General features: G+C 33.6%; 2 protein-coding genes across 3 annotated transcripts; both read left to right on the top strand.

Moving 5' to 3' along the window:
- Positions 1–555: 555 nt before the first annotated feature.
- Positions 556–5,332, top strand: LOC116346422 (dual specificity mitogen-activated protein kinase kinase 4). The gene is made up of 9 exons (XM_031776462.1): positions 556–854; positions 988–1,013; positions 1,079–1,216; positions 1,289–1,413; positions 1,717–1,964; positions 2,053–2,104; positions 2,360–2,586; positions 4,817–5,005; positions 5,144–5,332. Exons 1-8 carry the CDS (start codon positions 754–756, stop codon positions 4,986–4,988), a joined length of 1,089 nt encoding a protein of 362 aa, XP_031632322.1. The 5' UTR covers positions 556–753; the 3' UTR covers positions 4,989–5,005; positions 5,144–5,332.
- Positions 5,333–5,716: 384 nt separating this feature from the next.
- LOC116346417 (protein tweety-2) lies at positions 5,717–26,696 on the top strand. 2 transcript variants are annotated; one of them, XM_031776457.1, is made up of 12 exons: positions 5,717–6,272; positions 6,456–6,633; positions 6,734–6,828; positions 6,971–7,186; positions 7,261–7,512; positions 17,459–17,744; positions 19,145–19,212; positions 19,331–19,371; positions 19,435–19,611; positions 23,933–24,126; positions 24,625–26,164; positions 26,237–26,696. In XM_031776457.1, the coding sequence occupies exons 1-10, from the start codon at positions 6,153–6,155 to the stop codon at positions 24,066–24,068; spliced, it is 1,569 nt and encodes a 522-aa protein (XP_031632317.1). In that variant the 5' UTR covers positions 5,717–6,152; the 3' UTR covers positions 24,069–24,126; positions 24,625–26,164; positions 26,237–26,696. The 2 variants fall into 2 exon arrangements, with proteins under 2 accessions (XP_031632317.1, XP_031632316.1); XM_031776456.1 differs by having other exon boundaries at positions 5,720–6,272; positions 19,435–19,674.
- Positions 26,697–27,015: the final 319 nt, after the last annotated feature.

Below are 27,015 nucleotides of genomic sequence, written 5' to 3'. Positions count from 1 at the left end.
ACATTGGATTTTTTTGCTTGGGGCTACATGACATCGAAGCTCAATAGTCCAAAGATTACTAAGGTTACCAATTTCAACACATTCAAAAAGAAAATCGTGAAGATTTGAAACGAAATTCCCATGAATGAAATGCGTGCCGCGTGCATTTTATTTATAAACACAGATGTACGCAAAAACTCTCTCTTTGTTTATAACAGTTTAAATATTGTTTCCGATTGTTCTCCGATTTTTTCAATAGCATTTTTTGAGTAAACTATGCAATGTTTTGAATTTAGATTATTTTCTTAAAGAATTATAAACTAACATAATCGTAGATAAAAAGTTTTCATTTCGAAAACAAATAAATGCATGAGATTGCTTCTATTCTTTTATTCACCGATTTTTTACTATATACTGTTGCTACTGAAAACCAATGAAACACAAAATTAAATCTATTAATGGATAGATGGCGGTTATTTGAGAAAGAAATATAATATTGGCTATCCATTTTATTTTTGCTCAAATTGTTACTTTAAATGTCAATGATTGACACACAGTGTGGGTAACATGTAATTAAAAAATATTGCAAAATGCTGTCAATGTTTGTGATGTGCAGCTGGAAAAATCATCACAAATATTTTTTATTTATTAATCTAACAAGTCAAATTATAAGAGAAGAAATATATTGAATTACTTCTCAAATGAGGTTCAATAATTAAAAAAAGTTAATATACAATATATATTACTAAAAGTTAGTATACAAAGATAGTAAGAATGGCGGACGAACGTAGAAGGCTTTTGAAATTGAGTTTTCAATCCGATACAGTTAAAAGCCCAGAAAATATGAAACCTCAAAATGTACCAGATCGAACACGGTGAGTAGAAATAATAATGCACATTTTCCTTCAAATTTGCGAATTGTGTTGTAAATTTTAGGCGATCTCGAATTCATTTTTTTTTCCGTTCATTAACATTTTTTCTATATGTTTTTGAATGATGACAATGTAGAGAGAGAATTCGTTTACAAGCATGTGGTAAGATGACATTTTATTCGTTCAGTTGTAGTTAAATAAATATTCATTTGCAAAAATTATTTCAGGTAAGATACAAACAACGCCTGGTGAACCGACTTTGGATTTTACATCAGATGATTTGATAGACCATGGAGAAATAGGACGAGGAGCGTATGGGGCTGTAAACAAAATGATTTTTCATCGTACAAACACCACCATGGCTGGTAATTTTGTTTACGTTTTTAACAAAAATGTGCTTGTTTGAAAAAAGAGTATCTTGAAATATTGTTTTTCAGTTAAGCGAATAAGATCAACTGTAGATGAAAAAGAACAAAAACAATTGCTAATGGATTTGGAAGTAGTGATGAAGTCAAATGATTGCAATTATATCGTTCAATTCTATGGAGCTCTTTTCAAAGAGGTAAACGGATAAAATTTATATTGGATATTAGCTACTAGGTGCCTGTATTTAGATCACATATTCCTTGGATCAAGTGGAGTCGTTTAAGAGTGAGATAATCAAAACTTCAAGCAAATTGATAAAAATCATTATTTTGCTAAGAACACTAAGTTCGTCCGTCTGTAGGCTACTGAAAATATTGACCGAAGACGTTCGGGTCATTTTTACTCCTTTGCTGAGGAATCGGTGACAGAAATATTGACATTGAATTTTAGAACATTATGTATTTTGAAATAATAATAACTTATAAGAATAAATATTTAGGGCGATTGTTGGATTTGCATGGAACTAATGGATATTTCACTGGATAAGTTTTATAAGTTCATATGCGAACGGGAAAATGAACGAATTCCAGAATCTATATTGGCAAAAATTACAGTGGCCACTGTAAAGGCATTGAATTATCTAAAACAAAAATTGAACATAATACATAGAGATGTGAAGCCAAGTAACATCCTATTACACCAGCGGGGTGATATTAAGCTCTGTGATTTCGGAATTTCCTGTGTCTTGTGCGTAATATTTTTGGCCCAAAATTCACTAAAAATACATGAAAAATGGATTAATATATGAAAGAAATTAATAATTGTTCTATTAAAGGGTGGACTCAATTGCCAGGACAAAAGACGCTGGTTGCAGACCTTACATGGCGGTAAAATATAATTAGAAAGAACTCTAACTCTCTACACTATACATATTTAACATTTTTGTTTTGTCAAATGTTTTAACCAAAACAATTATTGAACGTAAACGTTCTTTAAACAATAATTCCTTATGAATCTTAACGTAATTTCTTTTACAAAAAAATAATAATAATTTAAGCTTCAAAATATTGTTCAAAGAAAAAGTTAAACAAAAGTTTTGCAGAAAGGTTTTATGTTGTTTTTTTTTCTCATTTCATGTGTAGCCGGAGCGAATTGATCCACAACGAGCAAAAGGTTATGACGTACGAAGTGATGTGTGGAGTTTAGGCATCACATTATTCGAAATAGCGACCGGAAGGTTTCCGTATCCAAAATGGTGCAGTGTATTTGAACAATTATATCAGGTTGTTCAAGGTGAGCCGCCTCGCTTACAATCTTCATACAACAATATAGAGTTTTCTGATGAATTCGTTGACTTCGTCAATACATGGTATGTGTATATGTTAGGGTTTAAGTGCTCACGTGACTGAATTTATTCAAATTTTAGTAATAATAATTGAATATAGCTCATTGAAAAATTAGCAATCACAGCGGACGGTAGTTCGTGCGAGTGACGAAACCACATTAGTGTGTTGAAAAGTTGAACTCGCTATATATACATGAAATATACGAAATCCGGACCCAGAAGGCCTTTCGCCCCGGTTGATGTATGGTTGGAAAGCCTTCGGGCCATAGATAAAGAAAAAATATAAAAGTTTGAAAATCGGTCCACCTGTCTTCAAAATATGGTCCTTTCAAGAAAAGGGTCAAAATTTAGTTCTGCGGCCATAGCTGGCACTAAATGAGGTCATTGACCCCTGAAACATCGATATTCTTATTCTAAAGCTCAATACCTTTTGTCCCTACAGTCACCGAAGCACATCCACTTGACACACCTCTCGTTGGAAAGATCAACTGCAGAACTGGTCTTGAAGTGAGCTATCGAATGGTGTCATTTGCGGTCCAAAAATTCAAGTTGGAGTGGCCAAATATGTAAAAAATGCTTCTTTCCAAGTTCTCAGTGTGACGCAATACTTTAAATCTGAAAATGTTCTGATATAAATTTTCAGTGACGCGTTCACTCAAATATGTACAAAATGTTATTATTGCGTCGCATCTTTCGCCGCAAAAAATATGGAAACGTACACACATTTGGTGCCCAAGCACTACTAAAATATGCAAAAACCCCTTTCCAAAAGTCAGCGGTATCGTTTTTCATTTCTTTAACGTATATATAGAGTGACGCAAAATATAAATATTTCATATGTATGTTGGTATTGCGTCACTTGGGGGACTACCGTCCCCGTGATTGGCCAAAAACCAAAAAGTTACCGTTCGGCCGGACACATAACGTCCATAACCTCGAAAACAAGCTCAACGATTTTTTTGAAAATTTCACCGATTTTAGGCCCAAGTCTCAACAAAAAATGTTACTTTTATCATTTGAAGTATTTTATGGGCCAAAATGTACTCCAATGACTCTGTAAATATGCTCTGTGACTAGCCAAACAGAATATCGACCGTTTTGGATTGGATGGCTATTCCACCAAAAATCGGCCAAATCTACCAAAATTCGAATTTTCACAAAAATGTCTAGATGTATGAAATATGAAATTTTAACAACAAATAACTACATGTTTGATACTTTCCTCGCATAAGATCGATAAAGTACCGAATCTTTTGTCCCCTCCCACCAGGCCAGAATGTGGACTATCGTCGGAAGAGGTGCATGCGGTTAGTCACAAATGAAATTAAAAAAAATCTACAAACATGTTAGTATAAATGGCAAACTATGCGGTCATGCAAAAATGGCCATTATTTCATACGATCGCTGTGGGACTCAGACTTGACATAACCAGGACATATGCATATTTGTTGGGAAGGTCTTAAAGTAAGCTCTCGAGTGGTGCCAATTGCGACTTAAAAATTTCATGTGGGGGTGGCCAAAAACCAAAAGTTGACCGTTGGCCGCACACATAACGGGCATTTTTTCGAAAAAGACTGCATATGTTCTCTTGAAAATTTCATCAATTTAAGCCCCAAGTCAAAGATGAAAAAATATGCATACCACACACCACAGAAAAAACTACTTTTCCCCATTATGAACCACAATTTATTTGATTTTTCAAAAATAGCCTTAAAATCCATAATTTCTTTGTATTTGAAAAAGATTTTCTATTGCTAATAGCGCTTAAAAAACTATTGATATTAAATTAAAAACCTCTATCAAGGTGAAGAACGAGTGACGAAACCAAAATTTGAAACAAAAAATTTCTGATATCAATTTTGTGACGAAAATAGTTGGTAGATATATTTTCTGTGTACTGTGAATATAAACTTAATATACATTTATAAATCGGAACGTTGCTTCATTGCGTCAGTATGAACTCAAAGTAATAAGGAGAGAATTTCTGCAACGTTTTGAATTTATAAATGTATATTAAGTTTATATTCACAGTACACAGAAAATATATCTACCAACTATTTTCGTCAAAAAATTGATATCAGAAATTTTGTGTTTCAAATTTTGGTTTCGTCACTCGTTCTTCACCTCGATAGAGGTTTTTAATTTGATAGAAATTACTTTGAAAAAAATTGTTGAATGACACTTTTAGCTAAAACGTTATTGTTGATTAGATTTTTGTAATTAGATATCGTTTATGTTTATTTTCTATTTATAGTTTAATTAAGGAAGAAACCAATCGTCCAAAATACAGCAAACTACTACAGCATCCATTTATTGAACGTGGAGAACGGAGTTACACTGACGTTGCATCTTATGTTAGTGATATTTTACAAGCAATGGTCCGACATGGAATCACACCGTTCACAGCGGATCAACCTGCATGTTAAAATTTATTAGTGAAATTCAGAACTCTGAATATTTCAGCTCATCTGGATAACGTTGGGTGATGATACGAAATGAAAACAATAGAAGTGATTGTTATACCTCAAAAATACAACAATCACTTCTATTGTTTTACTCCATTTCATCGCTTAACGTTATCCAGATGAGCTGAAATATCCAGATGACAAAATCCAAACCACAACTGTCTGGTGAAATTGATGTAAAATTGTGTCTTTTTTAGCTTATTCCATTAAAAATATTTCAACTGCTAATCGAAATTATTTGATGCAAATTTCATAAATAGAATTCTTGTCATGGAAAAGAAATAAAATAATAACTCATCAAATCATTTTGCATCATATCGTTTGAATTCTTGTTTGTAGACAATATGGGATGTATTTTACGTTGAATAAATTTAAAACTAATAAAATTCAAACTATGAAATCAATACTAGATTTAATTTTTACGACAGTTACGACATCTATAGACAAATATTATATATATATATATATATATATATATATATATATATTATATATATATGTGAACAAACATATATACATATTTTACATTTGTCTCAATAATAATACATGTGAAATTTAAGAAAAAGAACAAGTAAAATCATAAATAATTCACGATTCATACTCTATATATAAATCATTAAACGTAAATAACGTTACCAAACAGCACCAAACAGTGGGGTGTGTTTGTTGTTTTGGACAACCTATACATACATGAACTTTTTATTGCAGTTCTGCCAATACACCGCAGGGCTATGTTGGATTTTTTTTTGTTTCTGAAGTCTATATACAGAAGTTGTTTTCAAGATAAAACAAAATATGACGGTGTTGTAAAATTGAAAATTGAAAATTGAAAATTAATACAATTCATTGTTTATTCGTTTTTATCGGATATTGACTGACAACTAAGCACACTTGAAAAGATATAAAAATATAGAAATATCAGCTATGTATTAGAAAATTGTAAAAACTATTCTTTCATTTCATTAATAATTCCATTTCGGGCGTAATTCCTCAAAAATTATGTAATTGAGAATGTTTAGAATGAATTATCTTTTGTGAATAATACTCAAGTTGAATAATACGGAAATTATACAATTCAAAAATTGACTTTTCTGAGATAAAACATTAAAAAAATAAATAACAAAAATGATTATAGACAATCAACCAAGCATATTAGTTCGTTTAGTTCATTCAGTTCCACACATAAATGTTACTCTGAATCGCGTAAACAGTACCTTTGATCCGAAAAGTATAATCTACAAAGAAGTATGTGTATATATAAATTATTTTATTAGAAAAAAAACTAAAGTTTGGTTTTAAAATTGAAGCCATCTCATACTAAAATAAAATAAAATTTAACGTTCAGTGTAAAAACTATTATTCAAGTGAAAAACTTATTCAATAAATAAAACAATTCAAAAGCGGATATTTATACATATATATTTTCAGAGCTTGGGAATCTTAGCGTCAATACCTGCAGGACTGCTATTGATTTCGTTGATTGGACTTTTATTATATTTGCTAACGCGATGTTGTGACCACACAACAAGCAAGCTTCAATCTCAAGCATGCCAGAAATTTACGCTAATATCAACCACCTTATTTTGCTGTGCTGCGATTGGTTTGGGTAATGTATCCATATTTTGTGTTTTATATATTTTCAATTAAATTATGAAAAAATATATCATTCTTAATTGAGTATTATTTTTATTTATTCAAACAAACAGGTCTTTATGGAAATGATGACTTCCACAACGGTTTTTCGCAAACACTTTATTCAGCTCGCCAGATTGATGGATTAGTATCGAATTTTACAAATAAGGTAAAAGATTACAATCATATGAGAATTTATTATAGATTCATTTTTTCTTAATTCGCTTAAAATGAAAAAAAAAAATCCGTTTTAATTAACGTGCTTTACTGAATTTGAAAAGAAATAATATCTTATTTACATTTATTTGTAGACTGAAAAATTGAAGCATGATATTCGCAGTAAAGTTTTGATGTATGATTTAGAAGATGTATTTGAACGTCCAACATTCAATCAGACAGCACTGAAAATCCTTCTTGACAATGTTATATTGGTGAGAGAAAATACAACACGTGCAGTGAGTTCATTAGAAACAATTTTATATTTGATAAGAACGCCACAACACCATTCTTTAAAACAAGTATTGGGAGTAAGTATATTGAAAAATAAAGATATTAAGATTGAAAGACTAATAACCATATCTAATCTCTGTTTTCCAAACAGCCTTCAGAGATTTTTGAAATTATTCGGTATCCTGCTACGCTTGGATTTTTGGCTTGTCTCATACTTCTTTGTGTTATTTTAGTAATTGGCGTTGCAAGAAATTCGCGATGTAACTTAATTTTTTTTAGCGTTGTTGGACTCTTTGGAATCATTATATGTTGGCTTCTGTCTGGAATTTATTTGGCCAGTTCCGTAGCATTGGGAGACTTTTGTATGCAACCAACATCACATTTATGTAACAAATTTGCGAGTGTAAGTAGACCCTTCGTCAGGACAAAAGGTTTGGGGTGAATCCAATGTTGTTTTTCGAATTTTGAGTGAATTTGGTTGTGAATACATGGAAAAGAAGAACGACAATTATTAGTATTGAATTGTAAATGTAATAAGTATAAAACACTTCTTTGGGAGTTCCCACGATGACGCAATACTGCACATCTGAAAATGATCTGATATAAATTTTCAGTGACGCTTTTAATCAAATGCATCAAAAATTATAATGTTGCGTTGCCTCTCCCACAAAAACATGAAATGCATAAGAAATATATATAAAAAGCATCACCTTGACTGTCTTATGTATTTCAATTTTTTTGTGTGAGAGGCAACGCAATATTATAATTTTTGATGTATTTGATTACAGGGTGTGCCTGAATAACTATCGGGTCTACTTTAGGAGAAAAAAGCAAATTTTTCAACCAAATTGAGAATGTTTTTGCGTTGTGTAGCGGGAGTCTATATATTTGTAATTAATTAGTCAGACTTGATTCCCCAAATTTTTTGTTATTTGTGTCAGAAAAAAATCGGGAGCAGTACGAAAGTTGCTTTGGTCGACTATATGGCCCAGTCGTGACCAAGTCTCGAAACAAAAATAGTTTTCCTTTTATATCATAAACTCTTGATGCCTAAGGAAGTAAAATAACTGACAAGCAGAACCACAATGTCTTTATGTTGGCTACGCCAGGCTCATATTTTACCTAATCTTATTTTTCTTTATTTTCCCAGAAAAAGGCTCAAAAATCAGTCGTTGAATAAAAAACATTATCCAAATACTATTTTAAATGGTCGGGAACATCTTAATATCTCCTTATAAGAACATATTAATTTCATTGAACTATCATTTTTCCACAAAAATATGCCCGAACATATTGGGTGTATGCATTAATTTCCGGATTTTTTGGTGAAAAACAAACTTTATTTAATAACAATAAGAATGAGTACATTGACCAATGTATTGCCCATCGTTAGCTATGACTTCCGCCCATCTTCTTGGTAGCTTGTCGATTCCGCGTCGAAAGAATTCCTCATCTTTTGAGGCTATCCATTTATCGATACGTAGGTTGCTCCATAATTTTTTTTAAAATGGTACTTATAGTGTTGCCCGATGTAAACCATTGTCATATTCGTAAAGTTTGATGTTTTGGTATGTATTCGTGCCCTGAACCTTTTGTCGTACGAACGCTATTTGTATTGTTTACAGTGACTGGTAAACTGCGACTCAACAAAAAAATGAATTTTACACGTGAAGATTTTCGTAAAATGATTTACTACGATTTTCGAAGTAAATTATCTCAACAACAGTGTTTCGATCGACTTCATTTGGCCTTTGGCAATGAAGCACCAACCCTTCAGACAATTTATAACTGGTACCGAGAATTCCGTTGCGGTCGTAGTTCGCTCAAAGACGAGTTTCATACAGGTCGTCCAAAATCGGCTGTTGTGCCACAAAACATCGATGCTGTCAGAAAACTGATTATGGAAGATCGTCATGTGACCTACCGTGAGATTGAGGCATCTTTGGGCATTTCATCCCACAGCATACATACAATTTTGCATGAACATTTAGCCGTAAAAAATATTTGCTCTCGTTGGATCCCACATAAATTGACCGATGAACAAAAAATGGCTCGTGTGAGTTGGTGTAAAGAAATGCTCAAGAAATTCAATCGTGGTGCTTCAAAAGACGTTAATAAAATCGTCACTGGTGACGAATCGTGGATATATGCCTATGAGCCCGAAACGAAACAGCAGTCGACTGTATGGGTCTTCCAAAATGAAGATAACCCAACGAAAGTTGTTCGAGCAAGAAGCACTTCGAAGCGAATGGTCGCCTGTTTTTTCGGGAGAAGTGGTCATGTGGCAACCGTTCCACTAGAGGATCGTAAGACCGTCAATTCTGATTGGTATACCACCATTTGTTTGCCCGAAGTGTTTGGTGAAATAAGAAAAAACAACCACCGTCGCAAAATAATTCTTCATCACGATAATGCGAGCTCTCACACATCTTTTCAAACTACTCGATTTTTGACCGGTCAAAACATCGAACTGATGGGTCATCCACCGTACAGTCCTGACCTGGCACCCAATGACTTTTTTTTGTTCCCAAGCGTGAAGAAAAAACTACGTGGTCAACGATTTTCGACACCAGAAGAAGCAGTTGAAGCGTTCAAAACACACGTTTTGGAGATATCAGTTTCGGAGTGGCACGAATGCTATGACAAATGGTTTCATCGAATGCAAAAGTGTATCGATCATCTCGGGGAATATTTTGAAAAACAATAAAACCATTTTCGACAAAAAACAACTGTGTTATATATGTTTTTAAAAAAAATTATGGAGCAACCCTCGTACATTTTCGCACTCCTTCAGGATTTCGAAACGATATCTCGGACAAACCCATTTGCATCGATCGAAACAAGTGGTAGTCAGAAGGAGCATGGTCTGGAGAGTACGCGGGTTGATCAAGCCGATCCCAACCGAAGTTGGGCCTGGCATTATCATCGTGAAACACAACTTTGTCTTGTTTAGACGCTATCCGTGGCCGTTTAATCTTCAATGCATGCTCCATTTTGATTAATTGCATGCGGTAGCGTTGGGCTGTAACCGTTTCAACTGGTTTTAGCAGCTCATAATACACGACACCTTTTTGATCCCACCAAATGCACAGCATGACCTTCTTGCAATGAATGTCTCGTTTTGACTGCGATGGTCCTGGTTGGCCTGGATCAACATACGCTCCTTTACGTTTGGAGTTGTCGTAATAGACCCACTTTTCATCGCCCGTGACAATTCGACTCAAAATAAAGAGTCTTACAGGAGTAAGACGAACTTTTCCGCACGGTGGTAGTTGCGTATTTTATTAAGAAAGTTCAAAATAACATTTGTTCGATTTTTCAAGCCATTCAAGCGGCGTAAAGTTCGAGACCAAAAAATATGTTCCAACTTTGGCAACGAAATATTCTTTAATTTAATAGCAGAAGTACCCGAGAAAAGATTTTTCACATTTTCATGATGAACCCATTTGTACGACATTTGAAAGTATTCTATTTTCTAACAAAACACTTTAAAAAATATGTCTGACGTTAATTTTTCCATAAAAATTATTTTTGAAACACTTTTCATAACTAAAGTCACAAAAAATTTGGATTTCTGTATGGGAGCCATGTCTGTATTTTACCTAATGGCGTTAAACTTTGCACAGGTTATTTTTTTCACAAAATTGCAACCAAAATTTGAGCGAAAAATCCAAAATTTTGTTCGGGAGGTACCCCTAATTTTAATTGAAATCTCTTTAAAGTTTCAGAATGTTATTTTTTTGTGTAAAAAATAGTCTGTGCAAAGTTTCACGTCATTAAGGTAGCATTCAATTTTTTTGTGATTTTTTCAAGGAAATTGTAACAAAAATTGATTGTATCTCAAAACCAACCTCGGATTCGGTTTTCTCGTGCCAAAAAATCCCCCAATACATATTTTTGAGTGTTTAAGTCTACATTAAGTATGACTTTTGGACTCTTTTTCATAGGTATCACTCCAGGCATGAATTTTTTTTCCATCAACCAAAGTCGCTCAAAATCTAATGATTTCTATTCCTCGCGACCCCCAATCATCCTGTAAAGTCAGATTTTGAAATAAGATTCTAAGATGAGCGCAATCTTGCTAACAAATTTTGCGTACGACGTACAACGTACGACGTACAGATTAACAAAAACCATGCTCAAAACGGCCTGATTCGGGTTCTCTGATCTCAGAAACGTCCAGAAAACATGTTTCTGAGGTTTTCAAAATTTTGACCGATTACAATACTTTTCACCTTACACTATGTCTGCGGAAAAGTAAAACTATGTTTTTTGTGTTCTTTGAGATGTTCTATGCATGCTGTGATTCGTGCTTTGAGTTGATTTTCAGTCAGTTGATGTGGTACCCATTTTCCTAACTTTCGAATCTTTCCGATTGCATGCAAACGTCTGCAAATGTTTGCTTGGTCGGTATTTAATTCCAATGCAAGTTCTTTTTGCGTTTGACATGCATTTTCATCGAGTAATGCTTGCAACTCCGCATCTTCAAACTTTTTTGGCTGACCTGAGCGTTCTTTGTCTTGCACATCAAAATCACCACTTTTGAAGCGTTGAAACCAATCGGAACATTGTGTACGTGATAGAGTATGTTTGCCATACAATTCCCCAAGCAAACGATGACTTTCAGCTGCAGTTTTCTTTGCAAAAAAGTAGCTTAACAAAACTTCCCACAAATGCTGTCGCTTTCTCCAATTTTCAAAATTTTCCATGGTTGAAAAAAAAATATGATTCGCACAAACAAATGAAACACTTTTGACTGATTTTGAGAGTATTTGAATAGGCCTTTCAAATGACGTATATGTCATTGATCTACTACAACGCACAAGCAAGTGGTAACATCTGATGTCTGAGTCCGGAAATTAATGCATACACCCAATATAAACTCAACAGTTATTCTGGCACACACTGTACAAGCGTCTCTGAAAATTTATTGTAAATCAGATCATTTTCAGATGTGCAGTATTGCGTCACCGTGGGAACTTGCAAAGAAGTGTTTTGTACTCATATCATTTGTTTTTACATTAAATTAGAGTTTTCAGTTTGCGCTCGACAATTTTTTTTGCATTTTCAATTGTTTTTGTAAAATTTTTAAACAAAGGGAGAAATTTCTACGGTGAATTTGTAGTATGTATGGTCACCAAATCTATTCAAAACCAATTGCACCAATGTTTTAATTCATTTTGATAAAACCCCCAAAATATCATGTCAATGAATAGTAGGGTGGTTCGATTTTTGTGAAAATTCAGAAGGGATACTGGCTATAGTTATGGAAAAATATGTAAGATTTACGAATATGACGTTTTTTTGACATAATTGATGTCACAGACCTAGCGCCTCCAGGGGTCCATTTTTTGAACTTTGACCAAAAAATTTCAACACATTTTAAAAACATTTTTTCTGGTTCGTAACGCTGCTTATCTAGGGGGTAGACACGTGGAATCAAAACTCACAGAAATCACAAAAATCATTAAAATCACAGAAATCGCAGAATTCAATTTTTGTGATTTCTTTGATTTCTGTCAAATGTTGTGTATTTTGTACCGCACACACACTATGTGTGCGACTTCTACTATAGGCGCACACTACCACAGTGAAATTAGCTTTGTATATAAGTGTATTTTATGTCCAATATTGAGGTTTGGAATCGAGAAATCACCGAAATCGCAAGAATCAAAGATTTCAAATCAAATAATTCACACTGGATTCATAGGTGTCTACCCCTAGCTGCTTATTAAGTGAAATAGAGCGCCAAAGGCCATTAAAGTGCTCCCGGACTTACCTCTACCTGAAAATAGCTCCGAACATGACGGAACATTTTTCAAAAAAATGACCCAACCAAACAAAATTTTAACTCATTATTGAGGTGGTTTGATTTTTCTGAAATTGTCCGACTCACTCTGTAACCTTTTGAGAATGTCGAATAGAGATTATCTGTGTGTTATGTTTGATCAATACTTTCGATTCTACATGCCCTCCTACTCAAGACTTTTACAACAAATGTCGAAAATAACCAATCTTTTGAAATTTGCCTGTGCACCAAAAAGTAATTTTGTCTACAATATTCCATGTTTTCGTCCTGAAATATTCTGATTAGGACATGACAGATGTATTCTAGAAGGAAAAGACGATGTACACCCAAAGAAAAGTTCCTATATCTTAAAAACAAATCTGTTGAAAAAACCTGAAAAATGCAGACTTTCAAATGATTCGGAAACATGCAATATTGCAGATGAAATGAATCATCTCTATTTGACATCCTCAAGAGGTTACAGGGTGAGTTGGACAATTTCAGAAAAATAAGACCACCTCAATAATGAGTTAAAATTTTGTTTTCTTGGGTCATTTTTTTGAAAAATGTTCAGTCATTTTCGGACCTATTTTCAGGTAGAGGTAAGTCCGGGAGCACTTTAATGGCCTTTGGCGGTCTATTTCACTTAATTAGCAGCGTTACGAACCAGAAAAAATGTTTTTAAAATATGTTGAAAATTTTTGAAAAAATGAAATTATGTCAAAAAAACGTCATATTCGTAAATCTTACATATTTTTCCATAACTTATAACTATAGCCAGTATCCCTTCTGAATTTTCACATAAATCGAACCACCCTACTGTACGCTGTGCGCAAAAATTTGTTAACACGATAACTTTCAAACAAGAAAAGTAATTCAAAATCTGACTTCACAGGATGATTGGGGGTGCCGAGGAATAGAAACCAATAGATTTTGAGCGACTTTGGTTGATAGAGTGAAATGTCATATCTGGTGTGATGCTCATGGGAAAAATTCAATTTTTCTTCCAAAAGTGATATTTAATGTATTCTTAAACGCTCAAAAATATGTTTTCGATGTGTTTCGGGGTACGAAATCTCTCATTCATTGTTATAATGCCCAAGAGGCAACGCAATATAAAAATTGTTTGTGTATTTGATTGCAGGCATCACTGAATATTTATATCAGATCATTTTCAGATTTGATGTGCAGTATTGCGTCACAGTGAGAACTTCCAAAGAAGTGTTTTTTACTTATATAGAATGACGCAAAAATACATATCACATATAAATATGTGTATATGTATGTTGGTATTGCGTCACTTGGGGGACTGCCGTCCCCCGTGATATATTTTTTTAAATTAAAATTTTTACGAACCTACGGGCTCCTTCCACAACCAGGCCACAAAATTTGTGTTACACAATTTGTGTCATGTCTTGCTAAGCTAACTAATCGTTATGATATTTGTTTTATCTCATCATTTATGAATTCAATGCTTCTACTTGTCAGTTGACATTGTTTGTATTCGGTGGTCAGTTCATTTTTTCTGCCTCTTTTTCTCTTCGTTTCTGCTGAGTTTCGCAGTAGAATCGTGTGTTTGATATTGTGATATTTTCCTTCAAAATTCAAATTGATAAAAAAATAATTCGTTTCGATTCAAACACATTTCAAAATAGATTTCAAAATATCTCACCTCAACAGCCGGTTCATTAGGTGTTTTGAGGATGTTACGACGCGTTATAGCCAATCACGTTTTTTTCATTCGGATCGATGCAGTATTTCTTGCCTAACGATACGTTCACACGATGCGAGCACATTTTTAATACATTTAAATAAATATCGCTTGGTTTGGTATGACATATACAGAGCACGTCATCCAAAATATGTCAGAAAAACTCAGTTGCATTTCGAAAATTCAAAATACAAATTCCACAAAGAAAGAAAAATATAAAAGAGTTCTTCTGCAGCGTTTTTAATGAATTGTTTATCTTTTTATTTGTGCATAAATGAAGAAATGAATCGTTAGATTTTCAATTTAAAACTTAATCTATTGGGTTGTGTTCACTAGACTGGCCCCCAAAACACAAAAGTTGAATTTTTTTCGCTCTTACCACGGAATACTTTTCCATATGGTGTGCAAATAACGTGTGTAAAGTTTCATGCCGACATCTCAACGCTAGATGGTGCCGCAAGAGCTCGGTAGGTCATTATGTGAATCTATTGAAAAATAACATTTTCGGTTTATATAAAAATATCTTCGCACAACCATATCGACTAAAAATTGATGGTGATCGTCATTTTCCATCAAACACTTGCCACTGGTGAAGTTTCAAACGATTTGAATGAAAATAAAACACATTTCGATGCAAAATTTTCAAACTTTTGACCAAAAATTCCAATTTCATCACCAAAAATGAAGGTTTTGTACCAAAAGTACAATAGACCTCCACAAATTAATCTCATTTGAAGTTAGAATACTTTCAGAACAAAACTAATGTGATTCCACTTTGTTATACATCCATTTGAACGCATCGTATAGCTGGAAAACTGTCATTTGCATAGCAAATTGTGAGCAATGAACGTGGGGCAAAAATATGAATATGAAACATGATTTATCCGAACTATAATTCACTTCTTAACCTATTTCAATGACTGAATTTGATCAATTTTGAAAATATAAACAATATCAATGCTGTTGGAAAGCGTTCTGGCCTGATTTGCGCATTGCTATACTGGCCGAGGTGAATGTATGTTTTCAACTCGCAATATAATATGGATCATTTTATGAAGAACCAAAAGTGAGATTCAATAGGTTTAATATCATAAATGTTATACTGAAATCGATAGAATAGAAGATAGAAAACCTTTCCACTGGCGTTGAATGAATGAACTGAACTGCTTCAAATTGCGGTGTGTTTTACCACGAAGCCTTGCCTTAATAATGGCCCAAACATTTTCGATCTGATTGCAATCTTGTGACTGTGGCGGCCAGTCCATCTGTCGAATGCCATTTTCCTATTTCCAAGCAGTGCAGAGACGACTTTTGTGTTTTGGATCATTATTTTCTAATAGAAGCCAATTCGAATTGCCGTTGCCATAGAACTTCTTGGCGGTGGGTAACAGTGTCGATGCAAAAAGTTGGTTCATCCTCACGGCGTTTGCAATGCCCGTGAATACGGTCAACTATCCAAAACCAGCTTCACAGAAGCAACCATAAACATGGACCTTTTTCGGATGCTTTACAGTGCGAAAGACAACTCTCTTTTCGGCTCTAGGCATGGGTAGTGCTATTCACCAGCCAAAAGAATGACTCGTCAGTGTATATAACTTCGCTCCAATCTCTTGTTGAATTTTGCTTGCCCAGTCAATGTGTTTTTCTTCTGGTTTTCTGTCAAAAGTGATTTCTTCACTGTACTGCGATAATGAACACCGGCGACATCCAATCTTTTCTTGTGTTTGGAGCGCGAGACGTCTATTTTAAGACGGCGTAGCCGTTCAACACCTTGGCTCAATGACATAGCTGGATTTTCATCGAACAACTTAACCATCCGTTTATCTTGCTTTGGCGGGGAGGCTCGGTTTGGCTTCACATTGGGCTGATCGTTCACATTTCTTTCACTGTTATAATGGTCAATCCAGTGCTTGACGAACTGTTTTGACTTTTTAATGTATTTAGCAATTGATGCGATTGACATTCTTGGTTCTTTTGGATGTAAATGCAAAAACACCGCTTCAAAACGCTTATGAAAATATTCCGAATCCATGTTTTCGTTGCACAACAAACACTGTAGTGATTTGAGAACTGTCAATGTTAATTGGCGCATTAGCTTAGAGTGCCATCTGGCGACACCAAAAATATTTTCAAGATATTTGAAACTTTTTGTGGTTAAATCAAGCGGCCTCTACTATGGGACAGACTGTATGTTTAGAAAGTTTTGGCACTAAATTTAGGCGTTTATTGCGATACATAAACAAAAATAAAAATGTCAACCAATGCACATGTTTTGCACATAATTTTGACATATAACATTCAAATAAAAAAATTGTGTTTTCCATTTTGAAAAATTGAAAAAATAAAAAAAAATCTATGTAATTCGTGAAGCACATGTTTTAAATGCAAAGCGTTTTCGAAAAAAAAAAATCAGAATTTTCACAAAATGCGTCCAAATTTTTGGTATGCCATAAAAAAAAATTACCTCAATTAAATCAAATAATTTCAAATGCAATAGAAAGCAAATGTTTTGCACATATTTTTGATATAAAGCATTTTCTTTATTTTTATTCAATTTTGAGATTTCAATGTACGATTATTTTGTAAAAAAAATGGGTAAATCAAAAAAAATAATTTGTTAAAAAAATTTACAAAACGTGTTTTTAGTACAAAATTTTTCTCAAAAAATATGCAAGCAAATATTTTTTAAATTGAATGCACGCCAAGAACACGTTTTGCACATGTTTTTAAGACAATTTTTTAATAAATTTTAACTTTTATGTCCCGGTGTTATATATTTCCAATGAATTTTCAAAAATTCCATATCAAGTAATTTCATTTTTCCAAAATATTCATTTTATTTATTTACAGGAATATCCCAACGACGTCTATTACTTAAATTGTGGAAGTTTACGTGAGAGATTCCGTATGCGTTTGAATGAATCGAAAGAAAATATCGAACACGCCAGCACTGCATTTGATGATGTGGTTCGTATGTCAAAAGATTTATATCCGCGAGCAGAAATATCTACAACTACTGATCAAATACTGAATGAACTCAAAGAAAGCCGTTATGTACTCCATGACTTACTACAAATGCTAGATCATCATTCTGTTCATCAATATTATGAAGGTGCTATAAAAGGTTTATGTGAAGGTAATCTCAAAATAAAAATGTGAACAATCATTTAATTGTTTCTCGTATTTATGTGTATAGCTTCATAGGGCTATGATATATTAGAGCCCAAGACTCGAAACAAATTAGAAAACGTTACCCCCTGAAATCAGGAAAAAAAATTAGCGAAAATTATTCGAATTTGTTAGGGTCCTTCCGATTTTCTTTAGTTTTTCGCCGAGCGGAAAATCCTTCAATTTGCTAGGGATTTTCACCCAAAATAGTTATCTTTAAGAAAAAACAAAAAAATCCTCTTTCACAATTATGTGCCATATTTTACTTTTTCTTACACCTAGTGTAGGAAACTTATTGTATTAGGCCAAAAAATTAAAGTCACCCCAAAACACAGAAAAAATATTCAAAATTGACACATTGTTCTTCTGACTTTGCTGGATGATATGGGGCTGCTTAGAGACGAGCTGATTAGTTTTTTAGCAATATCTGTTGACCGGTGTATTTTTTGGTCCGAATAAAGTACCCACATCCATACATCCATAGATTTTTTTCTACAAATTTTTCATAGACTTTTCAAATTACAAAAATCCACACAAAAATGATCCACAAAGTTTGCAATTTGGGGCCTACCTCAAATACAACATTTTCGTTTATGAGCCAAAAATCTTAAAACCTATATTTCTGATTGAAATTTCTAAGATTATTTACTTCGATTAGAAAATAAGATTCACAAGTTTTCACAGTGATTAAAGTTACCGCAACCATACATAGTTTATTCCCAAAATTTCGGTTCATGAGGAAAAGTCAGCTTGTAAGCCTCTTTATTTAATTTTATGAAACAATTTGTCGAAAAACTGTCCAAAGTGCAAACGAAAACTGATTTTCGATTCGTACTCAAGCGGGGTTGGCGTATATGAGATTGGGAACTTTTTTATGCGAACGCAGCTGATCAGCGCCACCTCACATTAGTTCGAATTAGATCGAAAAACTGAATTTAATTCTGTAGCATTGAAATGAAAAAGAGAAAAAACAACAACAATAGCACGGCCACACAGAGCTGTACATCTATGCGTACTGATGCATACATACACATATACGCTTTCTTCATTCTTTCATTCCAGTGTTATTCGTATCTCACTGGTCAACAGATCTATGTAGCCATGTTACTGTTGTTGTTTTTTTCTCTTTTTCGATTCAATTCATTGTAACTAAATTGAGTTCAACTATGGAATACAAGATGGCACAGATGAGGGGAATTCGCATTTTGTCTCTTCATAGGCTTAGCCGGTTGTTCGTACTATTTAAAATTCAATTCTTATACCACTTTTCCGAAAAGATATTTGTTAACATAAAACAATATTTTTTTTCGGCATGAATTTACCATTTAATACCAAGCATAATTTTTGTTTTTACATTTTTTTGAATAGGTGCTTTACTTGGCTTGACTTTGATGACAGTGGCTGCTTTGATTACAGCATTTTTGCTTACATTACTGGTATGAAAAAATCATATTACAAAAAAATATTATTCACTAGATTGGCACACATTTCTTCCAAAAGAGTGAATATTGAATATTTATCGTAATTATAAATTTGTAACACGTCTTACATCAGGTGTGCGTAGATTCTCATACGTGGATTTATTTAAGTCAAAGGTGAATTACACTAATTCAATTGCTGAAGTATCTAGAATTAAAAATATATTTTATTTATTTCAGGAGAAAATATTCCGATAAAGCTGAAGCTACGCCATTCTTGAATTCAGCTGCAAGTGGATCTCCTTTAGCTGCCAATCAACAAAGTGGTACTTCAAAAGTGAATAGAACTCTTTTGCATCATCAACAAAGTCATGGAGTAAATGGAACAGCACGAAAAACTTCTGGAACATTGAGAGGGTTGGCAATTAGTAGTAAAATTGAATCACCACCACCAGAATATAATTTGGTGCATGACACCAGGCATGATTTTTATTATTTTTATGTTTATTTTCTTTCAATGATAACACACTACAAAAAATTCAACTTATGCTCATAAAGTCGCAGCCCAACCAATTTTTTTTTAATCATCGTCTATTTTTATTTTTCCGCGCACAGTGGTGTGCAGTAAAGTATTGCAATCACTCCCCAAACTTTTTAAATCGCTAAAAAAATTTCATTGCGTTTTGGGTAAAGGAAATCACAGAGCAACGGTCTTTTGGTTATTTATTTTTGGTTATGTTAATGTGGGTATGTGGTACACTGTACACTATATGCTGTACGCAAAAAAAATTGTTAGCAGTATACCTCTTCTGCAAGAAAAGCAAATGCAAATATGAATCTACAAGGTGCTTGGGGGTTGCGAGGAAGAGGGTGGTATTGTTTTTGAGCGATATTCGTCTTGAGATCAGGTTGTTCCACGTCGTACGTCACCGTTTTTGTTCACCCATTATCTTTGTTCTCGTGATAGTTTTTTGAAATCTGATTTTATAGGATGGTTTGGACCAATTTTTTTTTGTTGAAAAGTTTGTATGGGGGATGTCAAAATTTGTCAATTTTCTGATCAAATTTGAAATCCTCCACCCAAAATTAGGGGGGTGGTATCTTTGATGTTGGCCATTATAGTCTGCTATAATTCCACACGTTTATTTACCCATTTTCAAGCTATTCTTTATCTTTTGACCAATCATGGTTCATCGTGGTCTGACACCATTTAACACGGTTATTGAGGTCGGCCATCATGGTCCATCATGGTCTAACACCATTTAACACGGTAATTGAGGTCGGTTAAACGTCTGCCGTTAATTGTTTTTTTATATTTATCACAGCAATGAAACGACAACAACCACAACACGTATTTTTAATGTCAAAATTTTGATGTCAGATGGTGTCGACATTGGTGATGACATTTTGAAACATAATTTGTGATCCATACACATCGAATATGTTCCTATGTGCAGTTCTATACTCGATCTAGTAAACATTGATGGTTGCAAATATTCTTCAAATCGTTTGTGTCCACTTGTGAACTTGCCGTCTATCACAGCGGACGCGAGTGGCGAAACCACATTAGTGTGTTGAAAGGTCGATCTCGCTATATACATGGTGTCCCACATAAGTGGGTCACTTTTAAGGAGTGCAAATATCGAAAAACTCTTTTACGGGATATTTTGAGGGTGAAAAACTAAGAATTTTGGCTCAGCCGGATTTTTGAATTTTTTCCCAGGGGGTCGATTTTCCTCAAAAATGAGTATGTTTCCAAATCGATCAAATTAAAGTCAAACCTAAATTCGAATAATTATCGTTTTATGGTTGCACTGTATTCTAGGGGTCTCCCTCCACAAGATAGTCCGATTTGCAGGTCGATCAAAATGCAAGGGGGGAGGGGGAGGGGTCATGAACATTGTATTATTCTTCTTAATTTTTTTCAAAATTGTGACATGGAACCCGATTTTTTTTTTGCTCATATCGTGTTCCTGGAGTCCGTCTCTACAAGATTGAATAGTTTTCAGAACATTTCATTTTGGTTCGGGCCGGCCAGAGCCATCAACATAAAGTTATACCCATTTTTTGCTCAAATTTTCCAAATGAAATTTTTTTTTGTATGAAAGGCCAAGGCCAAAAGTTTAGGCGCCAACTCGGCCATTTTACATTTGACGCGATTTTTCGAGATTGAGCTCAAATTGATATTGATTTTTTCAATTATATCGTGTTTCCTGAATCCTTCTCTACAAGATAGGATCATTTTCACATTATTTGGATTTGATATGTGCCGGCCATAGTCAGAACTGGAGGCGCCAAACTGATTAAAATGTTACTAGAGTATAAACAGCCAATTTTGGTTTTCCGGAAAACTCTCTAGGAAAATTGTGGAAAATCCTGACTTGTTAGAGAAAAACGGGTGATGCCATTGAAACCAGCATACCCAACCTATGTAAAAGTGATGGGTCTCGTCTCCATCACATTTTTAAAGTTAAAAAATGACGCACAGTGAAATCGGTCCACCTGTCTTCAAAATATGGTCCTTTCAATAAAAGGATCAAAATTCTGTTCTACGGCCATAGATGGCATTAAATGAAGTCATTGACCTCTGAAACATCCATATTCAGAGTCAAGAGCTCAATACCTTTCCAACGACCCCCTAACCGTCCAAATCGATCAATCCTTTCGAAAAATTCAGCATTTTTAAAATGTCTCATGAATCTCGATGAAAAATCAAAATGTCTGTTTGATCAAAGTACATAAAAAACTAAGACTTTTTTGTTAAGGCACTTCTCGATTTGGCCGCCTCCAAAAGTCACTTTTTGACTTTTGTCCTTACGATCACTTTTTGACTTTTGTCAATAATCAATTTCGTTTAATTTGAAGCCTCTTATCTAAATGCTATTGTAGAATTAGTCTCGTCAATAATATAATTAGAATGAATTATTTTGTATAATTGGGAAAATATAAAAAAAAACCTAAATTATTACCCAAGGAGGTATGAAGGAGAGAAAAAAAGGTATTGAATTAGATTATATAAATGGGGAAAATATTAGTGGTTTCTGTTCACCACCATCTTTCATTTGATCCGTTCTATATTTTCAATTTTGAATTGCAATTTGTAAAAAATATTTTGTATGAGAGCTATGCTTGTTTTATATTAGCATACCTTCATTAACGATTGGTTGACAAGTAATCAGAAGAGAAACGGTTTTATAACCATTGAGTTTGAATTATGTAATATCAGTTTTACCGATTTCGATACATTCCATTTATTTTTATTGCTTTCAATTTATTTTATTTTTCCGATTTTTTGTCGATTTTTTTTTTTTGTCATTCTGAGTAAGATTCACGTATTTTTAAGTACTCAACGAAGTTCATCATCCCAAGGAACAATTGTTGGCGCAAAATAATCCATTACAGGCATATGCTCACGGTCAAAATTCTGGTCAGATTTGTGTGTAGTTTCAGTAATATTCAACGTAACAATGGAATGAAAAAAAGTGAAAAAAAATCAAATTAGATTAATATGAAAATAAATGAGATCATTACATTTTTAACGTTTAAATGGATGAAAAACGTTACAAATTGGTTGCTTGGGATGGTATAGCATATTGTTGTTAAAAAATAACTTCTTAACAACGCAGAATCTAAATTGATAATATTATATTCAGTAGTGTGTAGAGAATGAGGGGAGGAATGGGTGGTAGTTTACCTCATTTAAAAAAACTAGAAACCTTAAACATTCGAAGTGAAAACTGAGGTATTTTTTGCTATAATCTTCTGAGAATCTGAGCTCGCACAGTACTGACTATAATAAATTCAAACGTGGTGGACAGTATGAAAAGTTTTCAAGGTATTATCTGTACTGTTCAAATGGCGCAACCATAAATTTTCTATATTAATTTCTTTTAACCCTCTAGTGCATTAACTTTTTCTAGAGCTGGGAATTTTTTTTCTGGTTGATTTAGTTGTAACAAAGATTGGGAAAATAATTTTAACCCAAAAAAATGCGTGGTTCGAAAAAAAGTGCAAAAAACTCAACCCCACCTAAAGGCAGAGCTATGCATTGACAATATGTTTTGTTTAGATTCGGACCATACGACTCTTAGCGCATGCACTAATCCACTATACCATAGTCATCTTACAGTAACTATGTACACGAATCGTTGTAATGCTACACGAAACACATTTTTTTTCATGATGTTTACATTCTTTCAGCTTATTTTTTTGTTATTCTTGAAATTTGAAAGATGTTTCTACAACTGTCGCATTCCATATTTTTTATTTTTATTGTCGTAAACAATGGTTCCATTGTTATACGCCACATTGAAATTTGATCGATTTGTATAGCTCTGCCTTTAGGCGGGGTACACGAGTTTGGCCATTAAAATTTTCACATATGAATTAATTTTTTCACGACATGCGATGTTTCGCACTGTCGAGCCTACAAATATATATCTACCCAAAAATCAATTGTCTAATGGATATAAAATGAAAGGCTGATCCTTTCTGGATGTGTTTTAGTTCATGTGTAAAAAACCTACAATAATTCATACACTCCGCCTAAAGGTAGAGCTATGCACTAGAGGGTTAATATTAAATCCATTATAAATGCATTAAATGTTAACGAGATGTGCGTTAAAAATAATCATACAGTTTCCCAAGTTTAAAATTATTAGGTCTCAAGCAAAGTTATAATCGACAATGAGAAAAATTATTTTTTAAATCAATAAAAGTGTTTATATCATCTAAATAGAATTTCAAATGGACATCAAACTCTTGGTCGCTTACCTTCACATCACAATAGTAACTATGCCGCTGGACCAAATAACGGAAAATATGCTACTTTAAGTAAGCAATGTAAAACACTTGAATCCAACGACTTTTACTGAGAATCATCTGCCTGCTCCATCGCAGGCAGCACAACAAACAAAACAACAAAAAAATACGGTACGTTAACTCAAATAATATCATACATATATAAAGTGAAGTGAGTATTTTTTGAATTACGATTGGATTATCAGCATAATACTGTCACTTTATTTTCAACAAGTTATAATATAATTTCATATCCATTTTTTGCAGTGTTTGTCATTTGGTTTGCTTCAAGCAGCTTGCTTGCCTGCGTCGCCTATCATGCGGCAAACAAGCAAACATGCGGACACATATACGGCAAACGAACCATAGGTATTATACGGTTTTCGTTCGTGCGACCAATACATCTACACAGATACACACGATACAACGTGTTCGCGGAACTGTGTACCGCATCTTGAACGAACGAAAACCGTGTAATACATATGGTTCGTTTGCCGTATATGTGTCCGCATGTTTGTTTGTTTGCCGTACGATAGGCGACGCAGGCAAGCAAGCTGCTTGTAGCAAGCCAAATGACAAACACTGATTTTATGTGCAATATTTTCATTCTTGAGTATTTTTTTCCATCAGGTACATTAACAAAAGCAAAATCAAGTCTATCAAATAATTCAATCGACCGTTGTGATTCAGATTCTCGAGAAATTCCTCTTAATGGTTTTAATAGATTCGATCCCAAATATATCAGTATAGGGCCAAAATCCCTACGAGATTCATTACTAACATCAACGAATTTGAACAAGTGCGCCACTTTACGACATGGTGGTCGATATGGCGGAAGTCTAACCGAGCGAGGAATGAATCCAGTCTTGAAAAAAGCATCCCCCCCCAAGCGTTACTACAGTTTCCAAAGAATATAATGCACAACATCAAAATTCATCGAGAATAGTCAACGCTAGTACACTGAACCATAACAGTAACAACGATATTATTAAAACTATTTATGATGGTTCCAATACGTCTGTAACTAAAGCGGGTAGTTGTTTTGTTTCTGGATATGAAACTGACAACGGAACAACGTTTCCATGCAAAGGATCTACTTTCAAACATTCCAAATTCGAAAACGGATCGACAGCTGGTAACTGTATCGCAATTGATAATCAAAAAAATTCTCGATCTGTATATAGCATAACAAATGAACCACCTCCATATCCGACGATTACAAAACCATTACAATTGACGAAAGTCCAACAAATTAGTAATCCATCTATACCAGTAAAACATGTTCAAGAGCAACCGAATCTTCCCATCAAACAATCGCATATTAAATTAATTTCGGCACCGGAAAAAATGTCTATCATAAGTCAACCATTACCGGAAATACCACCAAAAATAAGCCAAAATCATCGAAATCAACAACTTTTATCCGCCTCCAATCTAAACAAGTATCGTTCAATAAAGTCGGTATGTAACGTAGAGGTGAATAGTTTTACTTCAAAAAATTCGCACAATATATATGATAGATCAATTCAGGCAAAACGCTCAATGCCATCTATAATTAAATCAAATAATTCACCAAATCAAATCAGTGACCAACCACCAATGCTTCCTCCAAAAAATCGAAATAAAGATCCACATTTTAGTAGACCAAGTTTGAAACAAAATAATTTGAAGCATCCCCAATTTCACACTGGGACAAAAACTGGTTCGCAAAAGACTATAAAACATCTGTCGGATGATCGAGATAGAAAAAGTGGAAATTTTCCACATCCCACATATAGTACATTCGGTTACGAATATTCCGTACGTGAATTAAAGAGCTATCAAATGGACTCCGAAAGTAATCGACAAATTATATCTCAAAGTTATGATTCAAGTGAATGTGGCGATGATCAAAATAAACAATCGAAATTTCGACAACCAATTCACTCAACGTTGCCAAGTTCAAAAATGCATACATCACGAGGAACAAACAATGTTGATATTCATAGTCGAGGAAATGATTATCGTTATTATGTTGAAAGCAATAAAGCCAAGTCTCATAATCAATCTTCAAATTCCACAATTCTGAATCCAAGAAGATCATCTAGGGACAACACGCATTCAACCCGTACTATACATACAACTGGAAGGCCATTGAACGTAAATCTTGGAAATTGTACGGACTATACAGGTAATATAAATCTTATACACTTTTGAAAAGACAGACGTTTTACCATTTATTTATTCATATTGATAATTACAGGGTAGAACTGCTCTTGTGGGGGCGACGGAATTCCAAAACATCGTTCCCACAAATGAACTAACGCAAAAACTGAAGCAATTTTTTTTTTCAAAAACGTCGTTATATTTCAAATTGTATAATATCATTCAAATTGATTCATTTTAATCTTAATTTATACTTATTTTAATATTAGTTATTACTACAATTAACTATATATATATCGTATTCGTAACTTCAAATAATGATATGGTTTACCATAATATAATTCTCACTCAAACAAAGAACGTTTGTAACTAATTGAATGTAAAATATATTTTACATTTTACTAAATTGCTATAACAAAATTTTTTCTAAGTAATCGCTAATTACTGATATCAGTTTAAATGATGATTGTCTGTGCTTAACCAAAAGCTCATTCGAGCAAAATTGCGACATTTTTTTTATTTGTAAAAATACGTTACCAGAAAAAGCGTAAAAGACACTCAAATATGTTTTTTTTTTTCGCCATTAATTTAGAAGCAAGTTTTTTATTGTGGAAGTATGTTGAAAAAATGGACATTAATGAAATTTTGAATAATAAAATAATAATTTAATCATAAATCTAAACCATCATTGAAAAAATGCGGAATGAAGTTTCTTCTTCATTACAACGTCCAGTTTGTAAAAATGGAGCAAAAAAAAAGTTTTCATTTAGAAAATTTAATATTCGAACTCAATAATAATATATCGTTAGATAATTTTACCTGATAATTGATTGTAGGATTTTAAACAGAGTATGGTGGAACTTAACTATTGATTCA

The sequence above is a fragment of the Contarinia nasturtii genome, unplaced genomic scaffold, assembly GCF_009176525.2.
Source record: "Contarinia nasturtii isolate CC-2019 unplaced genomic scaffold, AAFC_CNas_1.1 Cnas_scaffold_1500, whole genome shotgun sequence".
NCBI lineage: Eukaryota > Metazoa > Arthropoda > Insecta > Diptera > Cecidomyiidae > Contarinia > Contarinia nasturtii.
This window is presented reverse-complemented; position numbering and strand designations above follow the sequence as displayed.